This window comes from Artemia sp. Qi Xiang Cuo, chromosome 1 (genome assembly GCF_049724085.1).
Source record: "Artemia sp. Qi Xiang Cuo chromosome 1, ASM4972408v1, whole genome shotgun sequence".
Taxonomy (NCBI): Eukaryota; Metazoa; Arthropoda; class Branchiopoda; order Anostraca; family Artemiidae; genus Artemia; species Artemia sp. Qi Xiang Cuo.
The window spans coordinates 105,192,307-105,213,356 of record NC_142794.1 but is presented as its reverse complement, the minus strand read 5'-3'; the positions used below and the strand labels follow the sequence as shown (position 1 = coordinate 105,213,356).

At 38.0% G+C, this 21,050-nt stretch overlaps 1 protein-coding gene and 1 pseudogene across 2 annotated transcripts in view; both read left to right on the top strand.

Annotated features, from left to right (window-relative positions):
* The window catches only part of LOC148957060 (signal recognition particle receptor subunit alpha homolog), a 394,596-nt pseudogene that overhangs the window by 334,510 nt on the left and 39,036 nt on the right, over positions 1–21,050 (top strand). The window lies entirely within an intron of this gene.
* Positions 1–21,050, top strand: part of LOC148957062 (uncharacterized) — a 24,564-nt gene extending 3,514 nt beyond the window's left edge. The window contains exons 2-4 of the mRNA XM_089097886.1: positions 4,469–4,506; positions 10,149–10,662; positions 20,979–21,050. Coding sequence (XP_088954012.1) covers positions 4,469–4,506; positions 10,149–10,662; positions 20,979–21,031 — 605 coding nt within the window. The 3' untranslated portion in view covers positions 21,032–21,050. The remainder of the gene's footprint in view (positions 1–4,468; positions 4,507–10,148; positions 10,663–20,978) is intronic.

Below are 21,050 nucleotides of genomic sequence, written 5' to 3'. Positions count from 1 at the left end.
ACACATAAAGTTGAGCAGTCACTGGCCCAGTGACAGGTTAACATAGTAACAGCTAGACCCAGGCCCCACGCCAGCAGATTGACCGAAAACCACCTTCAAGTGGCCCAATCGAACGCCGCTGGTGTGCCGCAGGCGCGCCACCGCCGGCAAAGGCGGCGGAGTTTGGTCGACTTTAAATTCATTTTGTGGTAACTCTTTATTGCGTCAACCACGAAGTCGGAGCTTTTCCTTCTCATGTGGTATAGTATTTCAATTTTCCTGATTAGAAATCAAACAGGGCTTGCACTATCCCTGAATTTTCGAGTATTTCCCCGAAAATCTATGCCTTACCCCGAAAAAAAATTTGGTTCCCCGAAAATCATGCAATCACAGTGCCACCCCTAGCGATTTATCAAAAGTGACTTTCCCTGCCAAATATTACTTTGCGTACCATAATTCTTCACTACTCTCTGGATCGTTAATTTTCGTCTCTTGTTACATTGCAAAAAAAAGTCAGACAGATGCAATAAGCAATTGCATTGCAATTATTGCAATATACACAGTTCTTCATATGTTGTCCAGAAAAAGTATCGTCTTTATGAAATGAGTTTAAATCATTTCGAATCCAGTTTCCCACTTGCAATTCCTTACATCATTCATAGTCAAGAATTTTATTTTCAAGTTAAATAGAATTATAGAACGCAAGGTTCACTACAGTGTGATTTTGAAATTGATAACAGAAAGATCGTTTCTTCAGCTGAATTGTAAGTTGGCAGAATTTTGTTTTCTTTTGATGTTTTACGATAAGATTTTCTTAATTTTGAATGCTCAATTGTTGAATGTTTGATAGATTAAAGAAAACACAATCTTCCGTCTGAAAAATCTATTACCCGCCTCCCCCCCCCCCCCAAAAAAAAAGAAAAAGAATAACCTTCTATTGAGACAAACTTTAGCTATAGACTAAGCTATGTACAAGGTTGAGGAATTAAAGGTTGAAATGGCAGTTACCCCAAAAATATGATTCATAAAAAAAATGTAAATTATTGCCTACAGGGGGAGGGGATAGGGAGCAATCATTTTTAAATGATATTACCACATTTTTTTTATTGAAAGCAGGGATGCCAAAAAGATATTTATGTTTTTCATTTAAAGTGGAGGTGGAAGAAAATACTATCAAATTCCCTGGGAAACCATTGAAATATTTTGATAGACCGAGGGCCACCCATTGGGACCTGTTCATTGTCTTGGGTATTTTGCGATTTCTCATAGGCTACTGGCCTAATTTGGCTTTTGTGTGTACTCTCTTTTAATTAGATTCTTTGGATATTATTGAATGCCATGGCGAATCTATGACTCAGTTTTCAAATAGTTTGAGGTATATCTGAATAATTTCGCCTTTTTTGTTGTTGTCTTAGTACCCCTTTACTCATACCCTCAATTTTTTTTTCAAGGAACACTAAGCTGTTTAACATTATTTCGCATGTTTGTTTGATCCATATAGTGACGTAGTTAATTACTTAATAAATTATTTTTTAATGTAAAGCTGAGACGGTATCCTAGTAAGGTGGTATCCAGAGGGGGGGGGGGGTTGGGAGGTATTACATTTACATGATAATATCTCGAATTTTTTTTTAATAAAAGCAGGGATGCAAAAAAGTTATTTTTTTTTTAATTTAAAGCAGAGACAGCATCCGATCAAGGTGGTATACAGAGGGGGGGGAGCTATCATATTTAAATGATAATACCTCGAATTTTTTTTTTGAAAGCAGGGATGCCAGTAAGTTAATTATTTTTTTTTATTTAAGGCAGAGACAGTATCATATCAAGATCATGGTTTCCATAGGGGTGGGGCATAGGGATTTATTATATTTAAGTGATAGTACCTTGATTTCTTTTATTGAAATCATGGATGCCAAAAAAGCAATTTTTTGATTTTAAAGTAGAGAAGGTATCCTATCAAAACGGTATCCAGAGGTGGGGGCATAGAGAGTTATTATATTTAAGTGATATTACTTTGATTTTTTTTTTTTTTATTGAAAGCAGGGATGCCAAAAATTTATTTTTTTTTAATTTAAAGCAGAGACGGTATCATATCAAGGTGGTGTCTAAAGGGGGGGTGAGGAATTATTATATTCAAATAATAATATCTTGAATTTTCTTATTGAAAGCAGCCTCAGTCCACACAAAGGGGATAAGTTGATTTTTATTCATGACAATTATAGCCACATCCCGCAGTTAGAATAGACTTCCAAGTTTGAGTGAAGGAATTTTTTTCCACCAGTTGACCCCTAGATTTTTTGTCCCTCCCTACTATTTTGAAATATACCTCTTTTTTTACACATACTAATATTTGGACTTTCATTAGTATACCAGCTTACCCGTCATGCGTTGCCACGATCTTAAAAGAAAAGAAATTCAATGAGAGTACCCCTAAGGAAAATTTCTAAACGTTCATTGTCTTAGCTATAATTTTTTAACGTCATAATGTTTTCATTTTAGTTTAATAATAATTGAGAAACATATTTGAATCATACAAGAATACGTTAAACTGCTATGCATGCTCTTCGAAAAGCTATTCAAGTTTCTGATATTGTCCATTATATTAATTCATTTAAGTTCGACCAAGCTAATTGGTTGAGACTGACACATTGATTGGAAATTAACTTCTAGTTTTCTTCCAGTACTGAGGTGGGTCATCCACATTTCGTCATTGGGAACTGATGTTAGATTATTTTTAAATGTGAAATTTTAAGTTATCCTACTCAAAATTATAATAAATGATTGTGGAAAAAATTGGTAGGACAGGTTAATGTGTTTTACATATATTTTTGCTTGCAATTGTATGTTCTTTTGTGTATTGTAAATATTGTTTTATGTTTTATGTATGGTATTTTTCAACCGTTGGATAATGTTTTGAAATATGAATCAACACATGTAAATTAAAGAAGGAAGAAGCCAAGCAAAAATACTCCGTACAACATATTTGTCTAACCCCTGTGGTAGTTCAAAAATTAACAAGATTTTCCTGAGTTATACCTAATGTATTTTTTTTAATTGTTATTAAAACCCGTTTTTAATGCAAGGAAGGTTTTTTAGGAGCAAAAAAAAGAGCAAAAAAAAGCGATCAATATCAAAATCGCCCATTTCAACTGTTTTAAAGGTGACAAAGCAGATATTGGCAAAGGGCATTATGAAAAAATTAAGCATCTAAGTTAAAACTTATATTCAAAGTTTTTACCCAGATAACTGACGAATTTTGTGATATTGTATCTAAAGTTTTGTATTTAGTAGGCCTAATGCTTGATGAAAAAAACTACTAACTTTGATAATTATTTATGTTAAGAATACATAGTTAATAGATACTTCAACTATTATGCAAGGGTTCGGAAACGCCACAGCCATTTCGTTTCTACTAGAGTTCTTCTTCTCTTGATGAATAATAAAGAAGACCAAATTGCAGCCAGCGACTTGTGAAGTTTTGAGCTCATGAATAGGCTCGAATCTGTTATAAATTTAAGGTGTGATTTGAGAAAGATTAATGAAAACATTAATGTTTGCTGTCAACATTGATCGCGCCGGCGGTGCGCCGCAGACATCAAACCAGCGGCGCGTTTTTGGCACCGCTGCTGGCGGTCTTCCCTCATCTTTTGCGCAGTGCCGGGGTCTAGTAACAGCTATTAACATAGTGGTGCAAAAATACACTCTTCTTGTTCTTTTCTTCTTTGAATTGTAGTCAACCCTCAAATAATAAAACATAAAATTGAATTCGGACCCACTCAAGAATTGCAAACTGCTTGACTGACTTATCTTCTATGAGCCTACAAATTATTGCAACAACACAAAATAGTTGAACTAAATAACTGAAAACAATTGAAGGCTTCTCCACCACATTGCAGTTAAATGTTTGTCTCTCTCATCTTCATTGCCAAGTATTTCGTATCGAAAATCACCGGGTGATCTTCGCTTATCAGTGATAAAAATAAGAATATGAAAATTTCTCACACGCAGATAGACAAACACGTTTACGTTTTTCACCGCACAGAAAGATTCCTGCATCTAATAATTGCCGCGCGCGAAGTTAAGATAAGAATCGTAATTGACAGAAAAAGGATATCGATGCATATCTACATTGACAGTTTTCCTTCCGGGTTTTTGTCTGAAAAAATTATTTTTTGGAAAATAGTGCTACTTAGCAAAAAAAAGTGTCATTTTTGCTAAAGAGTGTCCTAATAGTGTCAGGTGTCCCAAAAAGTGCCATTTAAAAAAATTGTGTCAAAAGTGTCACTGGTGGCAACCCTAGCTATAAACTGCGGCGAAATAAGTTTGTTTTATAGATAGCTTTCATGCCGGTATTTTTAATACTTTTTTTTATATATAGCAGTGGCGAAGGGACAACATCAAAATATTACCGCTAAAGATCGGCGGCAGTGCTATATATAAAAAAACTTCACAGGCAGCACTTTATAGTTGTAATTTAAAAAGACTTAAGCATTGAATCTCAACATTATTACCAAAACAAGAGCTATTGTGTGTATTTTAGGCATTAGGGCTGTTTTTTCTCTCATCAATGTGCTAAGATCTTATATTTTTGTCAGAAAACGCTTAAAAGTGAAATCTTTGAACTAAAATCATACATTTTTGGTCGTTTTTGTGCAAATGTCTTTGGTCATTCTGATCAGCGGTCTGAGAACAATATGGCCCTTTTTTCTCTCAATGTGCTAAGATCTTACATCTTTTGTCATTTTTATACAAACATCTTTCATCATTCTGCTCTGATCAGTCATGTGAGTACAATAGGGGCGTTTTTTCAGTCATCAATGTGCTAAGATCTAACATCTTTTGTCAGAAAACGGTTAAAAGTTAAATCATTGAACACAGATATTACATCTTTGGTCGTTTTTGTGCAAATGTCTTTCATCATTCAACTATGATCAGTGGTCTGAGAACAATGATGATTAGATCATCAAAGTTCTCTCATCATTGTTCTATATGGCAAAACAGTGGCGGTCTTCACAGTTTTTGCTAACATCAGTGAGTTGTAAGATCTTAGAACAAAGATGAGTTAAAAAACGATAATCTTTGCAGAAAGATGTAAGATCTTAGTGCTTAAAAAAACGGGCCTAATGACAAATAGATCATCAAAGTTTTCTCATAATTGTTCTATATGGCAAAACAGTGGCAGTCTTCACACTTTTTGCTAACATCAGTGAGCTGTAAGATCTTAGAAGATCATCTTTGCAGAAAGATGTAAGATCTTAGTACTAAAAAATGGGGCTATTGTATTGGAAACAGGGAACTTTGTCCTTTTTTCCTATGGTTGATATCTCGAGTCAACTTTTGGTTATGCATCATTTTTTATTTAATACTTTGAATCTCAGGTATTGAAGAAAGCAGAGTGGCAAAGCTCTGTGGGGATAAAAATTAGAAACAGTATACATGTTTTTTTGCAAGATGCCATGTAGGCGCCATCCAAGGTGTGCTGCCATCTATTATGCAGCTAATAAGCTTATATGAAATAGGGTTTTCAACAGAATCCAGATTTTCAGTACAGCAATTAGGTTCCCTCCCTGTAATCCAACATCCAAGTCCTCATCTTCCTTTTGTTCTATTCACATAACTGACAAATGGTGACAGCTTTTTCTGCTGGAACTGCCTCTATGAGAGGATATTTGTTTTTGAAGCGCCACCCTCGGACAAGAGAAGAACTACGCCATGGTGGCCATTGTGAGGGGTGCTCATAAACATATACAAAGGAACAGAATGGATTTTTCACAGAGTTTTCAGTTATGTGAATAACCTTTGGCTAGTTTGGAAGGCATAGCAGTTGAGGACTTCAGTTTAACAAACTAGAAGAGATTGGAATACCATGGTTGGTCACTAATGTTGTGTGTCCTACTGCAACAATGAAAGATCTAGGCTGTGCCAAAATGATCCTGCAAATAAGGTTTGTTTGAGAGTGCTAGCTGGTAGCTTTTTCAATCCCAGTTTATGAGGTTTCAAAGATCCAGACATACAGGAAATTCTTAATTAAATAAAAGAAAATTTATAGACTATAGAATAAAATTCTACTCAAATAACAAGAATTGTATTTTCAGACTTAAAACCAGAGAAATAAACTGATAGGCAAACTGAAAATTAAGGTAAAATATTGTTTTGCCAAAATTTCAATAGGTATAGTCCAGTTCACAAGCCTTTAAGACTTATAAATCAGAACAGCATTAACATGGAAGCTTTTCAATACCTTCCTGGAGTATATTTTTTGCCATGGATTCACTTTTCTACCCTAATCCCTTTCAAAAGATAGCAAAAAGTAGCTAAACTTGAATTTTACCCAAATATTTAGATAAAATTATATATTTCCTATCTATTATCCCAGTGCTTATGTCTTGTTTCATTTCATGTGTCTATAAATTGTATAAGCTATCTAAACTATAACAAAACAAGAACCAGAAAAACAAGTGATGGGTGGTCTAATGCATTGGAAATATATAATTTGGACTGGATATTTACAAATGAAGGGGGTTGAGGGCAAAGTATAGCAGGGTTAAATGCAAAATATGCTAGCTACAATCATTCTGCATGTTATGAAGCAGGTTATAAATTGTTTTCTTAACATTTTTCCTCCTCTAGACTTATACCCTGAATGGTACAACACAACTCTTTTTTTACTATTGTACTTAGTTCAGAATTGACCATGCGCAAGACTATTGCAGGGAAATTATTGTCATGGGGGAGAGAAAGTTCAAAACTACGCTAGGTCTATCATTGCTATCTAACCATAGGCTTAACCTAGCAATAAAATAACCACCAGAAACAAACCAATCATAATGATTGAATAAATTTGTGAAGCTGAAAACAGTTTTGTGTACTTCATTTAGGCAGAAGATCTATTTTACAAGGTTTCACTACCATGCTGTAGTATAACCCTACCCTCTTGGAAGGCGACCTTAATTCAAATCTTTGTGGGTAAGGTGAGGGTCTTTTGCTGCTAGCTATTGCCTTGGTTAAACTGACCAGAATATGCTATCATGACTGAATTAATTCATAGATACTATGAATCTTATTTGCTCCATTTTTCCTTTATGCTTGATCAAAATTGGGTAATTTTCACAGAGTTGGTAAAGGAGATCCAGTATTTTCAGCTGTGTAAAAGTGGTTCACTTCTGGTCCAGCGTCAGGAATATAGATCTGTTCTGAACAAGAGCACCTGGTACAAGCACAATCTATGGTAAAGGTGCAGTGTAGCTCCCCCTGTAGTATAGGGTGCAGAGGCCCTACAAATAGAACTGCAACATACAGGAAGAAGTGTGTTTTTTTGCATTTTGCTTCTACTGGACAGTATCTGTGCAACTTAACAACCCAATTGACTGAATAATATACCTTTGGATATAAGATTTTTTATTAGGGGAAGCTACACTGCACCTTTACCCTTAAAATTTTTTTTACAAACATTTGAACATTTATTTAGGTGCCAAAAAAGGCAAAGGAGTTAAAAAGATGTAACACAGAAAGATCAGTAGGAGTCTTCACAACAATGCCAAAATTTTTTATGGCCAAAGAAACTGAATTGACTTTCCAGTTTTTAAATTAATTTGACCCTTAAAAATTAAGACTGTGAACCAGTATATCATGACTGTATAGACCAATATACCATGAATTTATATGTTTTGAACCATGAAAGCTTAGGTTCTGCTAGAAAGATGACAACAATTGGACGGTTTTGGGGTCAATGCACTTCTAAAACTCTCTCTTGGTCCAGCCAGGTGGACTGAGTTCCAAAACATGCTAGCAAGTTGCTTTGGCCTTATTGTTTAGAGTTTTCAAATATCAGGCGGGAATGGAAAAATGACTTAGTACTGAAGAGTTGAAGACTGACAGCATTCTCTTTCCTTTACTAGCAAAATTGGTTCCACAAAAGAGCAATATTTCACTCCCTAAGCTGTATTGTGCTTATTTGAATAAATAAAAAATAAATGAAAAGCTGTTATGAAGATACATTCCCAAATCTATTTTTTTTAAGAAATGAGAAAAACTCTTTTCAACTGCAAGGCTAGAGTCGCATTACTGAGTTCTACTGCATGCACCTAAAGTTTCTTTTCAAAAGCTCTCTTCAGTTGTTGTGAGAGTGAAACCACTACAAATTCATTGAGCTAACAGACATTTTTTCAGGTGTCATTCCACAAATTACTAAGAGACCCAGAATGGAGGGAACAGTGGCTAATCAAAATTAGAAGAGATGTAGGACCAAGCTTTAGAATTAGTGAAAATAACACTAGAATATGTTCAAACACTTTTTATCCACAAAATTTTTCCCTTTTATTTAAAGCATTTTAGATGGATTCTAAGCCAACAATGGGCATATTGCTGTCACAAATGAGCTGGTGGAAAACAAATAGAAAATGTAAATTTTCTTTTTTTATCATTTCAAGACTAGAGTATCACAAAGTGAAGCATTCACCATGCTTTTTGTATGTTAAGTAAATACAATCCCTGGAGAAGCTTTGTTGATACCTTGTCCGAAGATAATACATCTTAAAACAATATATTCGTTATGGAAGAGTAGTGAAAATGGAAATAGATTCATCTTGGCTTTTTTCAGTATTTTTTTCAAATAGTTGTTTTTCCCTGGCCATTTTGGTGTTCCTGGCTAAGTGGATGGTACTCTTGGTTGGGAGTCCTTTGTCCATGTCGCACAGGTTTGATTTCTGGCATTTCCAGGTTATTTGGTTTGGAATGAGGTTCTGTGATGTTGCTCTGTATTCTCAGCCAGAGTTAACCCAGCTCTAAATGGGTCACAGAGAAATCTGGGAAAAGTAAAGAGGAAGGGTGTTCAAAAGCACAAGATGGCTGGGCCCAAGCCCCCCATTTCTCTTCCTGGCTAAAGGGTCACAAAACGGAGATCAGCACTGCCAGTTTAGACCTTGATGGGCTAGTCCTGCTGTCCTTACTTATATATTCATGTTCAGTTTGAACACATTTTATCTTCATTGATTTTCAAAATCATATAGACACTCAGCCAACAGTCTCAAAGCACAATTAGTATTAAATAGTTTTACAGGCCATGCTGACTTTCCATTTATAACAAATGTGTATTTGTGTGTATAAAGTAGATATTTTAAAGTCATAAATTATTGAGAGGTCCCTTGTACAACTTTATCAACTTTTTGGGCAATAAACTCTTTTAATCACAATAAAATATTTATTTAGGTCCCTTACCAGTAGCTGCCCTTTCTATTGCACTTGGCAATGATTGAAATATATTGTGGTCACTAAAAATTTTGAAAATCTAACTTATTTTACCAATTTAAGGTTATTGAAGAAGGTGTTAGAAAATACTGAAGTACTTAATTAGGCACGGAAACCTTCTTTTATATCAATTAAATGTAATTTAGAAATGTAAGTAATATTGTCCTTACTTTGGGCTGATCAGTGGAAGTATGGATTAGAGAGTGGGTCATGTGATGTATGTGTAGAATTAAGTGATTTGAGAAATGAAATGCAGGTTTGATAAGAGATGGCTGGTGAATTTAATGAGGGATGAATGTTTTGCAAAATTTAAAAATCTAGGACAATTACTCAGGTTGACAATAGAGCCAAGAAGAAAAATTTTGTGATTTGTTTTTCTTTGTTCCTGTTATGCTTATGCACAGTCATATAATTAAAATTTAATTTTCTTTTTTGTTTTGAAATGCCTTGGCCCTAGGGCCTTAGTGCGATAAAACTTACTTATGTCTATCCACTTTTTTTATACAAACAGGAGGTCTATGCCTGCTAGCTTCAACAAAGGCAAATTCAATTTGGAAACCAGGGATTCTAAAGTAGGTCAAATGAACCTTTAGCATGAATAAGTAATTTATAAAAAATGTATGTCAATTTAAATATTAAATAAAAGTCTTTTATAAAACACACAAGAAAAATGAATAAAGAATAGTACTCTTTTAAACCCATTGAATGAAGTATCATAATTATAGGTCACCCTTAAGATAGAAATGAACAAAGCTTCAAATATGAATCTGTTTTATTAAAACAGACAGAAGGGGCAAACCTCCAAGCTTTGACAAGTTCAATCTCACTTTTGGGTTCCTTCCTTTTCTGAATAAAATTGAACCACAGTAATAAAAAGGAGGTAAGATTACTTGATAATAAGTTGATGTTTGTGTTTCTTCCAGGGAGATTGGTCAAAGGATGCAAGACAGCTTCCTAAGACAACAGATGTTAGTATTAAGGAGTACTACAAGCAGTCTAACTCAGCTGCAAGGCAGTTCAATCGTAGTTTTTCATTCCTAGTTGAGCAGTATATTGATTTGGAAACGGTATATGTGAAACCAGTTGAAGAAATTTTTGGCAACACTGGCACTTTAATAAAGGCATGCTGCTGCAGAAGTTACAAGAAAAAACAAAAGCCCCATTCTCTTGAAGTGCTAGTTGGAAGCAAAGGGCGAATTTCAGATTACTTTTCCACATGTGTAGCTGGACTCGTATTTTGCAACCACCTTGTTGCATTAATGAAGATGTTGCAGCAGTTACAGAGTCTTAATTACAAAGTGATCCCACCTGAACACGCTTGTACTGAAATGCCCCAACAGTGGAGCTACATGAGAAAGCGTGACATGGTTCCACAAAAGGTTTTCGACATAGACATAAGAAGAGTGCAAGAGGGAGGCGTTAATCAGATAAAGACAGGTAATTGTCATTTTACAGTCATAATCATAGGTTTTTAAACAGTAAGATAAACACTATGTCACCTTGTAAATCAAACTAGTAAAGTAAGGCACAAACAAGTTGCACTTCCTACAGGTGCGGAAATTTGGAGGTAGAACAACTTCTTTTGGAGTTGTCAGGAGGTAGGGGAGACCACCCCACTTGCTTGTGAATTTGTTCATTTATTGTATCTGAAGTAGAATGTCATGTAAAAATTACAGGCTCTACAGTTCAAATTTAGCATTCATAGGTATTCAAGAAGATCCCCTTGCTGTAACTTTCTTACAATGTATTTCCAAGGCTAAACAATAGAATCCAATCATAAAGTCCATCTCTACTTCTTTATGCTAGCAGTACTCTTAACACTAACTTTGGCTCAGTTTGCCGTATAACCCAGCCCCACTTAGATAGGCTTTAAAAACTCGCCCTGAAACAGCCTCTTGTATTTTCATTGTTCTACAAAAGACAAATTAAGCAAAGTTGCCTTTGGTTATACTAGCAGAAAAAAAGCCTTCGTCATGGATTGATACCTAGCCCAGATTTGCCACCCCGAGTTCACCATGAGTAGACGTGGCAAACCTAAACTCTTTTTATGGCGAACCTCAATGAAGTTGTGTGTTTCAATGTATGTCTTCACTGTGACCATTGTAGAGGAGACTGCAAGCTTTTCACAAATTTAGCCTTTCTTTTGGTGGAGTGGGAAATTTCGAAAGGTTTAAAAACAAACGATTAAAACTGTATTTGTCCTTATTTATTTTTTTTTTGCTAAACTAAATATCTGGGTCTTCTCATCAACTGTTTCCATGGAGAAAGTATCACCACTAGATGTTGCGTTGATTTGCCCAAAATAAGAATTTCCGTACCAATAGAAACAGAAATATCTGTAACTGGTTAATTTAGGCTACTGTAAATCAGAGCTGGTCTCCCCTAACGCGTTTCTATAATTGTCGTTACACAATATCCGTTCGCCGAACTTCGTCGCAATGTCATTCCTCCATGCTGATAGGTTGTTTAGTTCCTGACCATAGTTCTCAACATTCTTCTCTTAATTATTGATAATTCTAGTTTATTGACCCTTTTCAATTCTTTTGTCTAGCTAGTGTTGTTTTGACAAAGCGCCACAGTCTGAACAGAGATGGTTTAGAATAGATATGAAATTATTTAAGTAATATAAGTAGATAATAGGTCACATCCAAATTTTTTGTTTTGACGTTTGACAGAACCCCATGATCCACAGCCTTTTGGTTTGGTTGGTTGTTTGGTTTTGTTCTATACAACGTCTTTTATTTGCATACATACCTATTGCTAAATATCAAATCATTATTTTCCGTGAAGCCCAAACTCTTAAAACCAACGTAGCGTCAGTTTAAACCTTTCAGGAAGGCGTCCACGCGAAACCTTCAGCGAACACAAGGGAGATCTCTCCTTGCCATGACTGGTTATAGAGTGTTTAGTGTGACAAGCAGATTTCGCTGTTGAATTGGGATTTATGTAAGGAATTGATGCTGAGAATATTGGAAATGCTGCGACAGGTGCTTTAAGTACTTGGCGCCTTGAATCTAGGAATACAACAAAAAAACAATGTGGGTGCGATGTCGACTTGACTCTAGAAACCTAAGTACGATAAGCAGTGGCGTAGCTCACTGATTTCCAGGGAGGAACAAAGGTCTATAGTGGGCCGATAAAACGCACCCACCTTTCTCATTCATTACCGATCTTCAGGCAGACATTTCATTTTTTGCCACGAAGTCCCGAAAATTTAGAAATGTATTAATAAACAGTGTATTATTCCTAATATTTGCCTATTAATACCGATTTTAGAGAAATAAACACCCGTAAAATTAATGTTGTATTGCAAAGGATCTAAGTTCTTTAAAAAACGAGAGTTAGGAAATGTCTTCTTGTTTATTTGCAGACACAAGAACTAAATGAATGTCAGAGACAGTATTTTCTGATGCAAAGCGCCGGAAAATTACGGGACCTCCCACTGGAGTGTAGTGATACCTTGCAATTTTTTTATTTTCACCCTCGTTTCGGTTGTTACAACAAATTCGGGGACTCATCCAATTTTGGATTTTATGGTATTTCTGACAAACCTCGCCAGATTTGGGGGGGGGGGTCGCTCCGGTCGGCCCTCAACCCCAAATAAATCCTACCCTAGTGGTACTAGTAAATCTTTTCAAACACAGTTGTTAGCTTGTGGAATTCCCTCAGTGAAAAAAGAGTGACATATACCAGCATAGAGGTGTTCAAGTCATCAGTGGATAGGGAGTAGCTTAATAAACCATGGACCACCGCTTGGAACCCTACAGGACTAACTATCTATCATCACTGAAGCTGGTGGAAACATGATTCATCCTGTTGCTAGGAAGTGTGATTTGAGGTAATCTTAAAGTAAATAAACTTGTAGGAATTGATCCAGAGACTTTATGATCCCCCCAGGAAGGTACCTTTCTCCACTGCCTCACCTTTAAAGGGAACTCCCATTTGGTAACCTTTTCCCGTTTTGTGTCTTAATGGTAAAATCACTGAGACTTATATCTTATGCTCAAATGAGGCATAAAGAAAAATATTTTGAGCCTTATAACTTTGTTCAGTCCTGATTTAGCCATAAGGTTTAAATATGTTTCTTAAGTCTAAGAAAAAACTCTTCATATGGTTTAAAATTTGAGTGAAGCAATAGGAACTATGTTCTATAAAACTACAGCCGATGCAAAAAGATTGAAAAAACAAAATTAAGGGAAAACTTTTTTTTATCAAAATTTAGATAGGCATAGATCTGTCCTTCATGCAATCCTCTAAGCCCTAAAAAGAAGGAAAAGGTAGAACTAGTAGCTTGATAACATCTTTCCAGGATATGTATTAAAGCAACCATTTAAGCAGTAAAGAGCAACCATTTGATCATAGAAGTAAACTTGTTATTTGTAAGATAAACATGATTACATGAAGAAAACTTGTGTTTATTATGGGGCAATCTGAGAAGAGCTGGAAGGTGTAATCTGGTTACTTCTACTTCAAGTGGATGTCAACCAACAAGGGGTGAGCTACTTACACTCCAGGAAAAGCACACATCAGTCAAACTTGTGCCAAAGTCCAAAACACCACTTTTGATGACCTGGCAAATATGCAAGGAATAGGAAAGGGCAATGCTGGAAAAAGTACAATGAAGGAGGGAAAGAGGAATATTGTCAAAAATTTGCAAAAGCTCAAAACAAACGGATAAATTTACCTAAAGAACATTATGCACATTTGAGTCTGAGCTAGCTGATGACAGTAAGAAAGCCCAAGGAAGTTCTGGAAATACATATCCAGTTAAGACCATAGCCGATAGTAAGTAAAAACACTGCATGGATGATGGCAGGGATGTAACTAGCTTGAAGGATATTGCTAAACATTTCAACAAATAATTTGCACTGGTTTTTAACACCAAACCAGATGGTATTCTTCCTTTGACATCCTTGAGCCAATACCACCTATTCAACATATTTTACCTGTTGTCCAAAAGCAACTTGAAGTGCTAAACATCAACAAGTCCACTAGTTCTGATAGCTTGCATCCAAGACTACTGAAGTAGCTTGCCAAAGAAATTGCAATACCACTGTGTAATATATTTGAACTGTTGCTTGACTCAAGAAAGGTACCCTTAGACTGGAAGCTGACCCATCAGTATTACTTCAGAAGTGGCTGAAACTTTTGAGTGGATTGTGAATAATAACATTCTGACTTACCTCCTCACCAACAATATTCTGTCCCATGGCCAGTATGGCTTTCAGCCAAGGAAATTGGTTGAGACTAATCTCATCAAGTCATACAACATCATAAAATGACACCTGGATAAAGGAATCCCTGTGAACTTGATTTAATTGGACCTTGCTAAGCCCTTCAACAAGGTGCCTCACGACCACCTCAAATTGTAACTCGTGGCAGCAGGTACCCTCACAAACATAGTTCATTGGGCTGTGGACTTTCTGAAAGTTTTGACTCAGCAGGTTTGACTCTTCTCTGCTAATGGTGAGAAGGTTTTTGCTAGAGAATTTGATTGTCAAAGAAGAGTCCTCCAAGGCACTGTTATGGGAAACAAAATTACTTTCTATGCTGATGATGCCAAGCTGTTTCGACTTGAAAATCAGTGAAGTTTGCTGTGTGATTTTCTTAAAAGACAAACATGGACACAAGTTAGGCTACTTGAGTTCAACATATCAAAGTACAGTGTCCTTGATTTTGATAACAGCAACCTCTGTCACAAGTAAAACATGTCTTATCCCAATTCACTGTCAAACTCAGTACTTAAGACAAGTCCCAAAGAAAGAGATCTGGGAGTACTTATAAAGGGACAACTTAAGCTCAAAGGCCACTGGCAACAAGCAGTGTCAAGAGTAAACTAAGCCTCAATCTCCTCAAATGCATCATAACTACCCACTTTTGCAAAGTCTTTTTAAGGCTATAATCAGTCCTGTTTTTGATTTCAGTGCGTGTCTCACCTCCCCTTCTTATAAGAAGCATACAAGCCTACTTGAGGGAGGTCAAAGGCTTAACACAAAGTGCATAGCTGGACCATATGATCTCCCTTACAAGAAGAGACTGGAGTGCTTGCAGCTGCGAACACTTGTTTTCAGATGCTACCATGGTAACATGATGCTGGCCTGGAAGTATAATGCACAACCAAATAACACCCTTTCTACCAAACATTCAAGCCAGCAACATACAAGAGGTTTGAATGTTGCTTAATACAACATACACAGCAGATTGTCAATGATTGGAATAACCTTCAAGCTTAAACAGTGATTGTACCCGCAGCTGCATCTTTTAAATCCAGACTTGACAAGGAATAGATTCATAAGCGATTGGATTATGAGTGGGGCTGTCTGTCCCATTTAATTACCAATTGATGCCAACCTCATCATATGATGTCTTGCTGGGAGGCTGATGCTGCTTGTTATGTCCAACCATCTTGTATACTCTATCCAAAGTGGCTGTGGTCTGGTGGTGTCAGCTTTGAACCCCTGGAGAATGGCCATCACAGGTCATGCCTACTTTGTTGTCATAACTACCGAGTGGGCCTAAATTGCATCTCTCCATCAGACCTCTCTTACAGCATGTCAGTGGGACCTAATAGAATTTCTGAATTTTTAGGCCATTAGATAATAGTAGGAGAAAAATAAGTTTTGACCAAGAAAAAGTTGGTACAGAAATGGTTTCTTCACCATCCGGACCGGAAAAAAAATGCTTAACAACATATCAAAAATCTAAATCTCTAGCTCGATGCAAAATTGTTTTTTTTTAATGTTTTTTATTTATTTTCTCAAAAACCGGGGAAAAAAAAAATAAAAACGTAAACTATAATGTTTTACGCATCTTTTTAGATCAGCTTTTGGCTCTGAATTCATTTCTGATACTCATTTCGTTATCTGACCAAAAGAAAAGTATTTATCAGCCAAAAAAAAAAAGGGGAAAAAAACTGTGTCTTTGGGGAAAAAAACTCTTACCAGCGTTTATCAAGGTCTACTACGGAATAAGTTTGTCGTTCTTGTAGTCTATTTGGCTATGTAAACGAAAGTTTAGAAAAAAAAGGCTAAACAACAATAAACAGGAATGACGAAACACCTCAGCGCCAAACACCATGAGACAAGGTAGGTTCTAACTTAATGTGTTCAGAGAAAAGCTTTTATCTTATTTTTCAAATATATACAAATTGCACATTATCAAAATGTAGGAACTAGATTTTTCATCATCACAGTTAACTGTTATTCTTCTTCACTAAGTTCTTCTTCTTGAAACTTCGAATTGTTGCACGAGCTTCCCTTACAGGTACGGCAGGCTATAGTACACTCAAGTCCGTTTTTCTTACAGGTACACTTTTCACTATCACAGTCGTCAATACGACACGAGCATTTGATAATTTTCAGCAGCTGAGACGGAGCGGCAGGGAGATCTGTTTTTATTGGCGCAAAAACTTCGTTATCCTGCAGTTTCCATCCCAGGCGTAAAGGGTCTACTACGAGCCAGATTTGAACTTGGCAGTAGACACGTAGCGAGTGGTGCTTCGCTGCTGCCTGAGTCCGTGGCAGTTCTTGTGGATGCACGAAAGTGGTGGCAGTGCTCACTTTTTTGTGAAAGATTAGCTTTCTGGCAGTGTCCAGTTTCGAAACATCAGGGCAACCGTGCAGTATCAACAATGCTCGCTCTCCTGCTGCCATAATATCGTCAAGCGATGCGAGCTTGTCGCCAAATATAGCAGCGCTGTCCCTGAAACTCTTGTTGCAAAGTAGCAGCTGAACGGCTTTGCCCTTTCCTATTCCGTAAAGGTGAGAGGTTGTGTCACAACCCAGTACGGCATGACAGAACGGTATCAGATTGCTGACATCTGTTCCTAGCTTCTGCTTCATCTCACTAATATCCCAAGCTGAACTAGTACCGCCAAACTTAGCTTCAGGTGAGAAATATAAACGCCCGGAACGTGAATCTGATCGACTGATCAGAAGAACCAAGATGTCAGTATCATCAGCAACCACGATTGTGTCTGTATGACTAGCAGCTTCTACGGCTTTTTCTACAATCAGAACGTCGGCGTCTCCTTCCGAGTGGAAAATTCAGAAACCTACGGCTTCCAAATGGTCGCCGAGCAGCTTCAGGAAACGTCCTTTGTTTGTCTTACATGAAAGAAACTCTTCTTTCTTCATGCAGAAGGTCATCTCTTCGGTGAAAAAAACTTGGCGGCCAACCATCCTTGGTCGACATAAATGGGTAGCATCTTTGATTGCTGGACCACCCTCATACTCGTCAAACACAACGATCGCACTAGGGTACCTTGCTTGTACGTAATGGACGTATGAAGCAAAGATGACCTTGAAGGTTGACCCTACCTTCCATGGAACTCGATGTAGAAGAGAACCACCATCCAAGACGATGTTACACGCAGAAGCAGGTTTTGAGGGTGACTGAGTCTGAATCCCGCAAGCCTGAAAGATCACTTTTGCAAGCTCTTGCTTATTTACTTTTCTCATAAGGCCCTCGCTTTTGAAAAGAGAAGGAGGAGTCGCACAAAGTTCGTACTTGAAGTATTCTTTTCGGAGGTCAGTTCGTTGGGCTACTGTTATAAACCGCTGGAAAAGGAGCGCCGGATCTATGTGCGCTACCACAGAGGACCCCGCCTTTTTGGCATTCATTAGGGTCACTTGGTCTTTTTTCTTGAAGACTTACTCCTTCAAGGTTTTTCCCGTCATCTTACTTAGAATCAACTTTCCAGCCACATCGTCCTCGTCAACATTAACATCTTAGGAAGAAGTTATGCCGTTGGCAATGTTTCTAAGCTGATTGTCACCTCTGAACGGAGAAAATTCTCCGAAGTATCCGACGAGCTTCTGGGTATCGTCGAAGTCACGCTCCTTTCTACTGGAACTCATGTCGCGGTACTGCTCACTTGTCGAGTAACCAATTTTTGTCAAATTTTGTATCATGAGGTTGATCTCCAGGCATGCTGGTCTTGACAGAACCCAAATGGCTCTCTGCTGTTCTGTCATCCCACCTCCAGTTGTAAGACTGCCCGATGTTTCCAGACTTCTCATATACTCCTGCTCGATGACGAGATCTGCCGAGAGCCCAGCCCAGCGTCGCTCTGATCTTCTATTGGTGTGACCTCCGTGTTCTAATGCTTCGAAGATTGGTGGGTGACTAGTTTGAAGCTTAGCCATCTCTTGCTGGTATATCCAGACCGACTTGACATTGAGGTTATGTCCAGATGCTGCTAGAAACGGAAGCATCTCTACTGCAGATTGCAGGTGCAAATCCCACAGGCCTAGTCTCTCGGCACGTATGAACTTAAGCAATATCCCAACCATGTCAAGATACTGAAACCAGAGCTTCGTAGTTCTCTGAGTCAGCAGGTCTTGGCGTCTCTGCTTGAGAAAGTTTTCAAGTTGCTTGAGCTGGGGATCATGACTGAGATCTTCGGGTGGGAGGTATCCATCCAGTACGTTAGCGAAGACAGTAGACATGTCTAGAGACGTCAACATCGCTTGCTCTTCTTCGAGGAGATGAACATATATGGCCGAGCTCACGAGAATGTGAGCTCGAACAGCTCTAGAAATCGCTTTTCCAGAAAGAATGTGCGGCACTGCACCAGTCGCGTATACCAATTCCAGAACCTCTTTCAGATCAGAACCTTGCATGAGGTGTCCTATGCATCCGACGAAACTCATCATCAAATGAAAACTGCCTAACTTGAGAACAATGCTACTCAGCTCAGTCGTCGTGTCGGACTTGACGATCTTCATAGACTTCCACCAGAGTGGCTGGTCAAATGTGAGAACGGGTGTGAATCCGTAGGTTCTGCCTTGCGAAGCTACAAAGTGCAAGGTTGAGTAAAGGCAGGATTCGTTGCTAGACGGGAGGTCAATCATGGGCAAAAACAAGACGCTTGCCTTGCTGCGAAGGTTTCCCGTTTCATGATGTATTTGGTTAGAGAAAACTGACTGCATGAATCCATTCCACCTCTGCGTTGGGACATTCAGGAACCCGGTAGCTAACCAGAGCTGATCGAATGAGGCATATGGGTCGTTGACATTTTTGCCAGGGATCTTCTCATATTGCACCTTTGAAAGCACTGTCTCACTTAAGCGGTAAGGGTAGATGGGAATTTTTCCTTTTTGGGCTACTTCATCTAATGAAACTTCAACTCTCGGAATGGGCGATCGGCTGTTAATGAGAGGAGGCGTGACTGTTGCTAGCAGAGCCATCCCATGGAAAGTGTTTCTTCCGTCCATCGTGCAAACATCGGGATCTGCATTATCAGCTACATACTGCACAGCATGTGCGGAGGTAACTCCTGCAAGGCTAGATTCATCATGGACTGATGCACAGCGTTTAAATTTCTGTACTTTAGTATAGGAGGAGCAGATTTCATGGCTGTGTAAAGTGTCAATAAGAAATCTGGACTTGAAGTACTTGTTAGAGTACGGTTCCTGGTCTGTCTCATTCAAAAGCTCTCCCATTTTAACAACAAGTTCACTGACTGTATACTGTTCTTCGTCATTTTCTTCGAAAAAAGTAGCCAGCTTCAAAAAAGCCTGATATCTTTCATCGTGACCTGGCCTCCCCCTTTTTGGACGTTTTTTATCTGGCTTAGTATCTTCGAGTATTCCAAAAAGTTCTTGCGCCGCAAATCTGGATGGAAGGCTCTTATTTAATCGAAACATAGAAGAACAGGCTGCGTGATAAATGGCATCAACTGCGTGCAGGTCTGACACTGCACATATTTGGCGGAAAACGTTATTTGACCAATCATCTTCACGGCTTTTGCACACTGCCTTTATACTCTTTTCAAAGTCTTTAGTCCGAACCTTGTACCACTCGTGTTCTTTTCTGTGGATAGTGTTGAGATTTATCCTTGTAGTGCAGAAAAAGCAACACTCTTGGAAGTTGAAACTTGGAGTCCGTGATCGGAGTACCACTTTTTCTGCTTCCGTCTTTTCTTGCAAGGTTCCTCGTCTCTCATTCTCAATTTTCGACAGGTATATTTTGTTTGTGAAAGTCTTTCTGCAAGCAAGTTGGTTCCCTGCCTCGACAGAGATGCTGGTACCTCTCGTTTTGCTAGCTTCATTGATCGCCGTAGCTCCTTTTCTGCCAGTACCGACGATTCTGAGGTGTCTATTGAACATTCACAAAGGGGACATAAAACTGCGGTCTCAGCCATCTAAAAAATAGAACTGGAAATAAGTGAGTATATGTAGTATAAGTATAAGTAGTATAAGTAATAAGTGAGTATAAGTATGGGAATAAGTAGAGCTGTCGGTGAATGTTACAACGAAAACCCTGATTCTGAACCAAAAAATCTGTAGCTAAACCCTCCCCAGTTCAGATAAGTTACTAAAATAAATGTACTGTCAACCTTATTGAAGGCCGGCGTCGAGTATCATGGGTGCTTCAAGGATTCTTGACCAGAGAAATCTGACAGTCACATCCGTGAAAGGGATCAGTGATAGCCGGTAATACTCTCGCTTCCACTAGAGAAATAGCTTTTTCGTTCCGCCTAGCGGCGTTAACCGTGCTGCACTCAAGTGACTTGTTTGCTGTACTTAAGTTTTCTTCAGACAGATGGTGCTGATAAAATATGTGTCAGAAAAGAGAGGTAGGACAAGCGTAGAGTCTTCTTTCTTTTCTATATTTCCTTCCTCCGATTCCTCTCCGCTTCCTAGTAGTTACGTTACAAAAGCATCGGCAAGAAAAACAAACAAAAACGCACCTGTGTTAAATCTCTGCTCGGACTCCAAAATACTTTTCATCTGAGGTTTTTTTTGCAGATAGGTGGCTCTACAAGGCTCAGCAGACTGAAGCAACTTTGAAAAGAGTGTAAGATCAAGGCATGGTGTAAC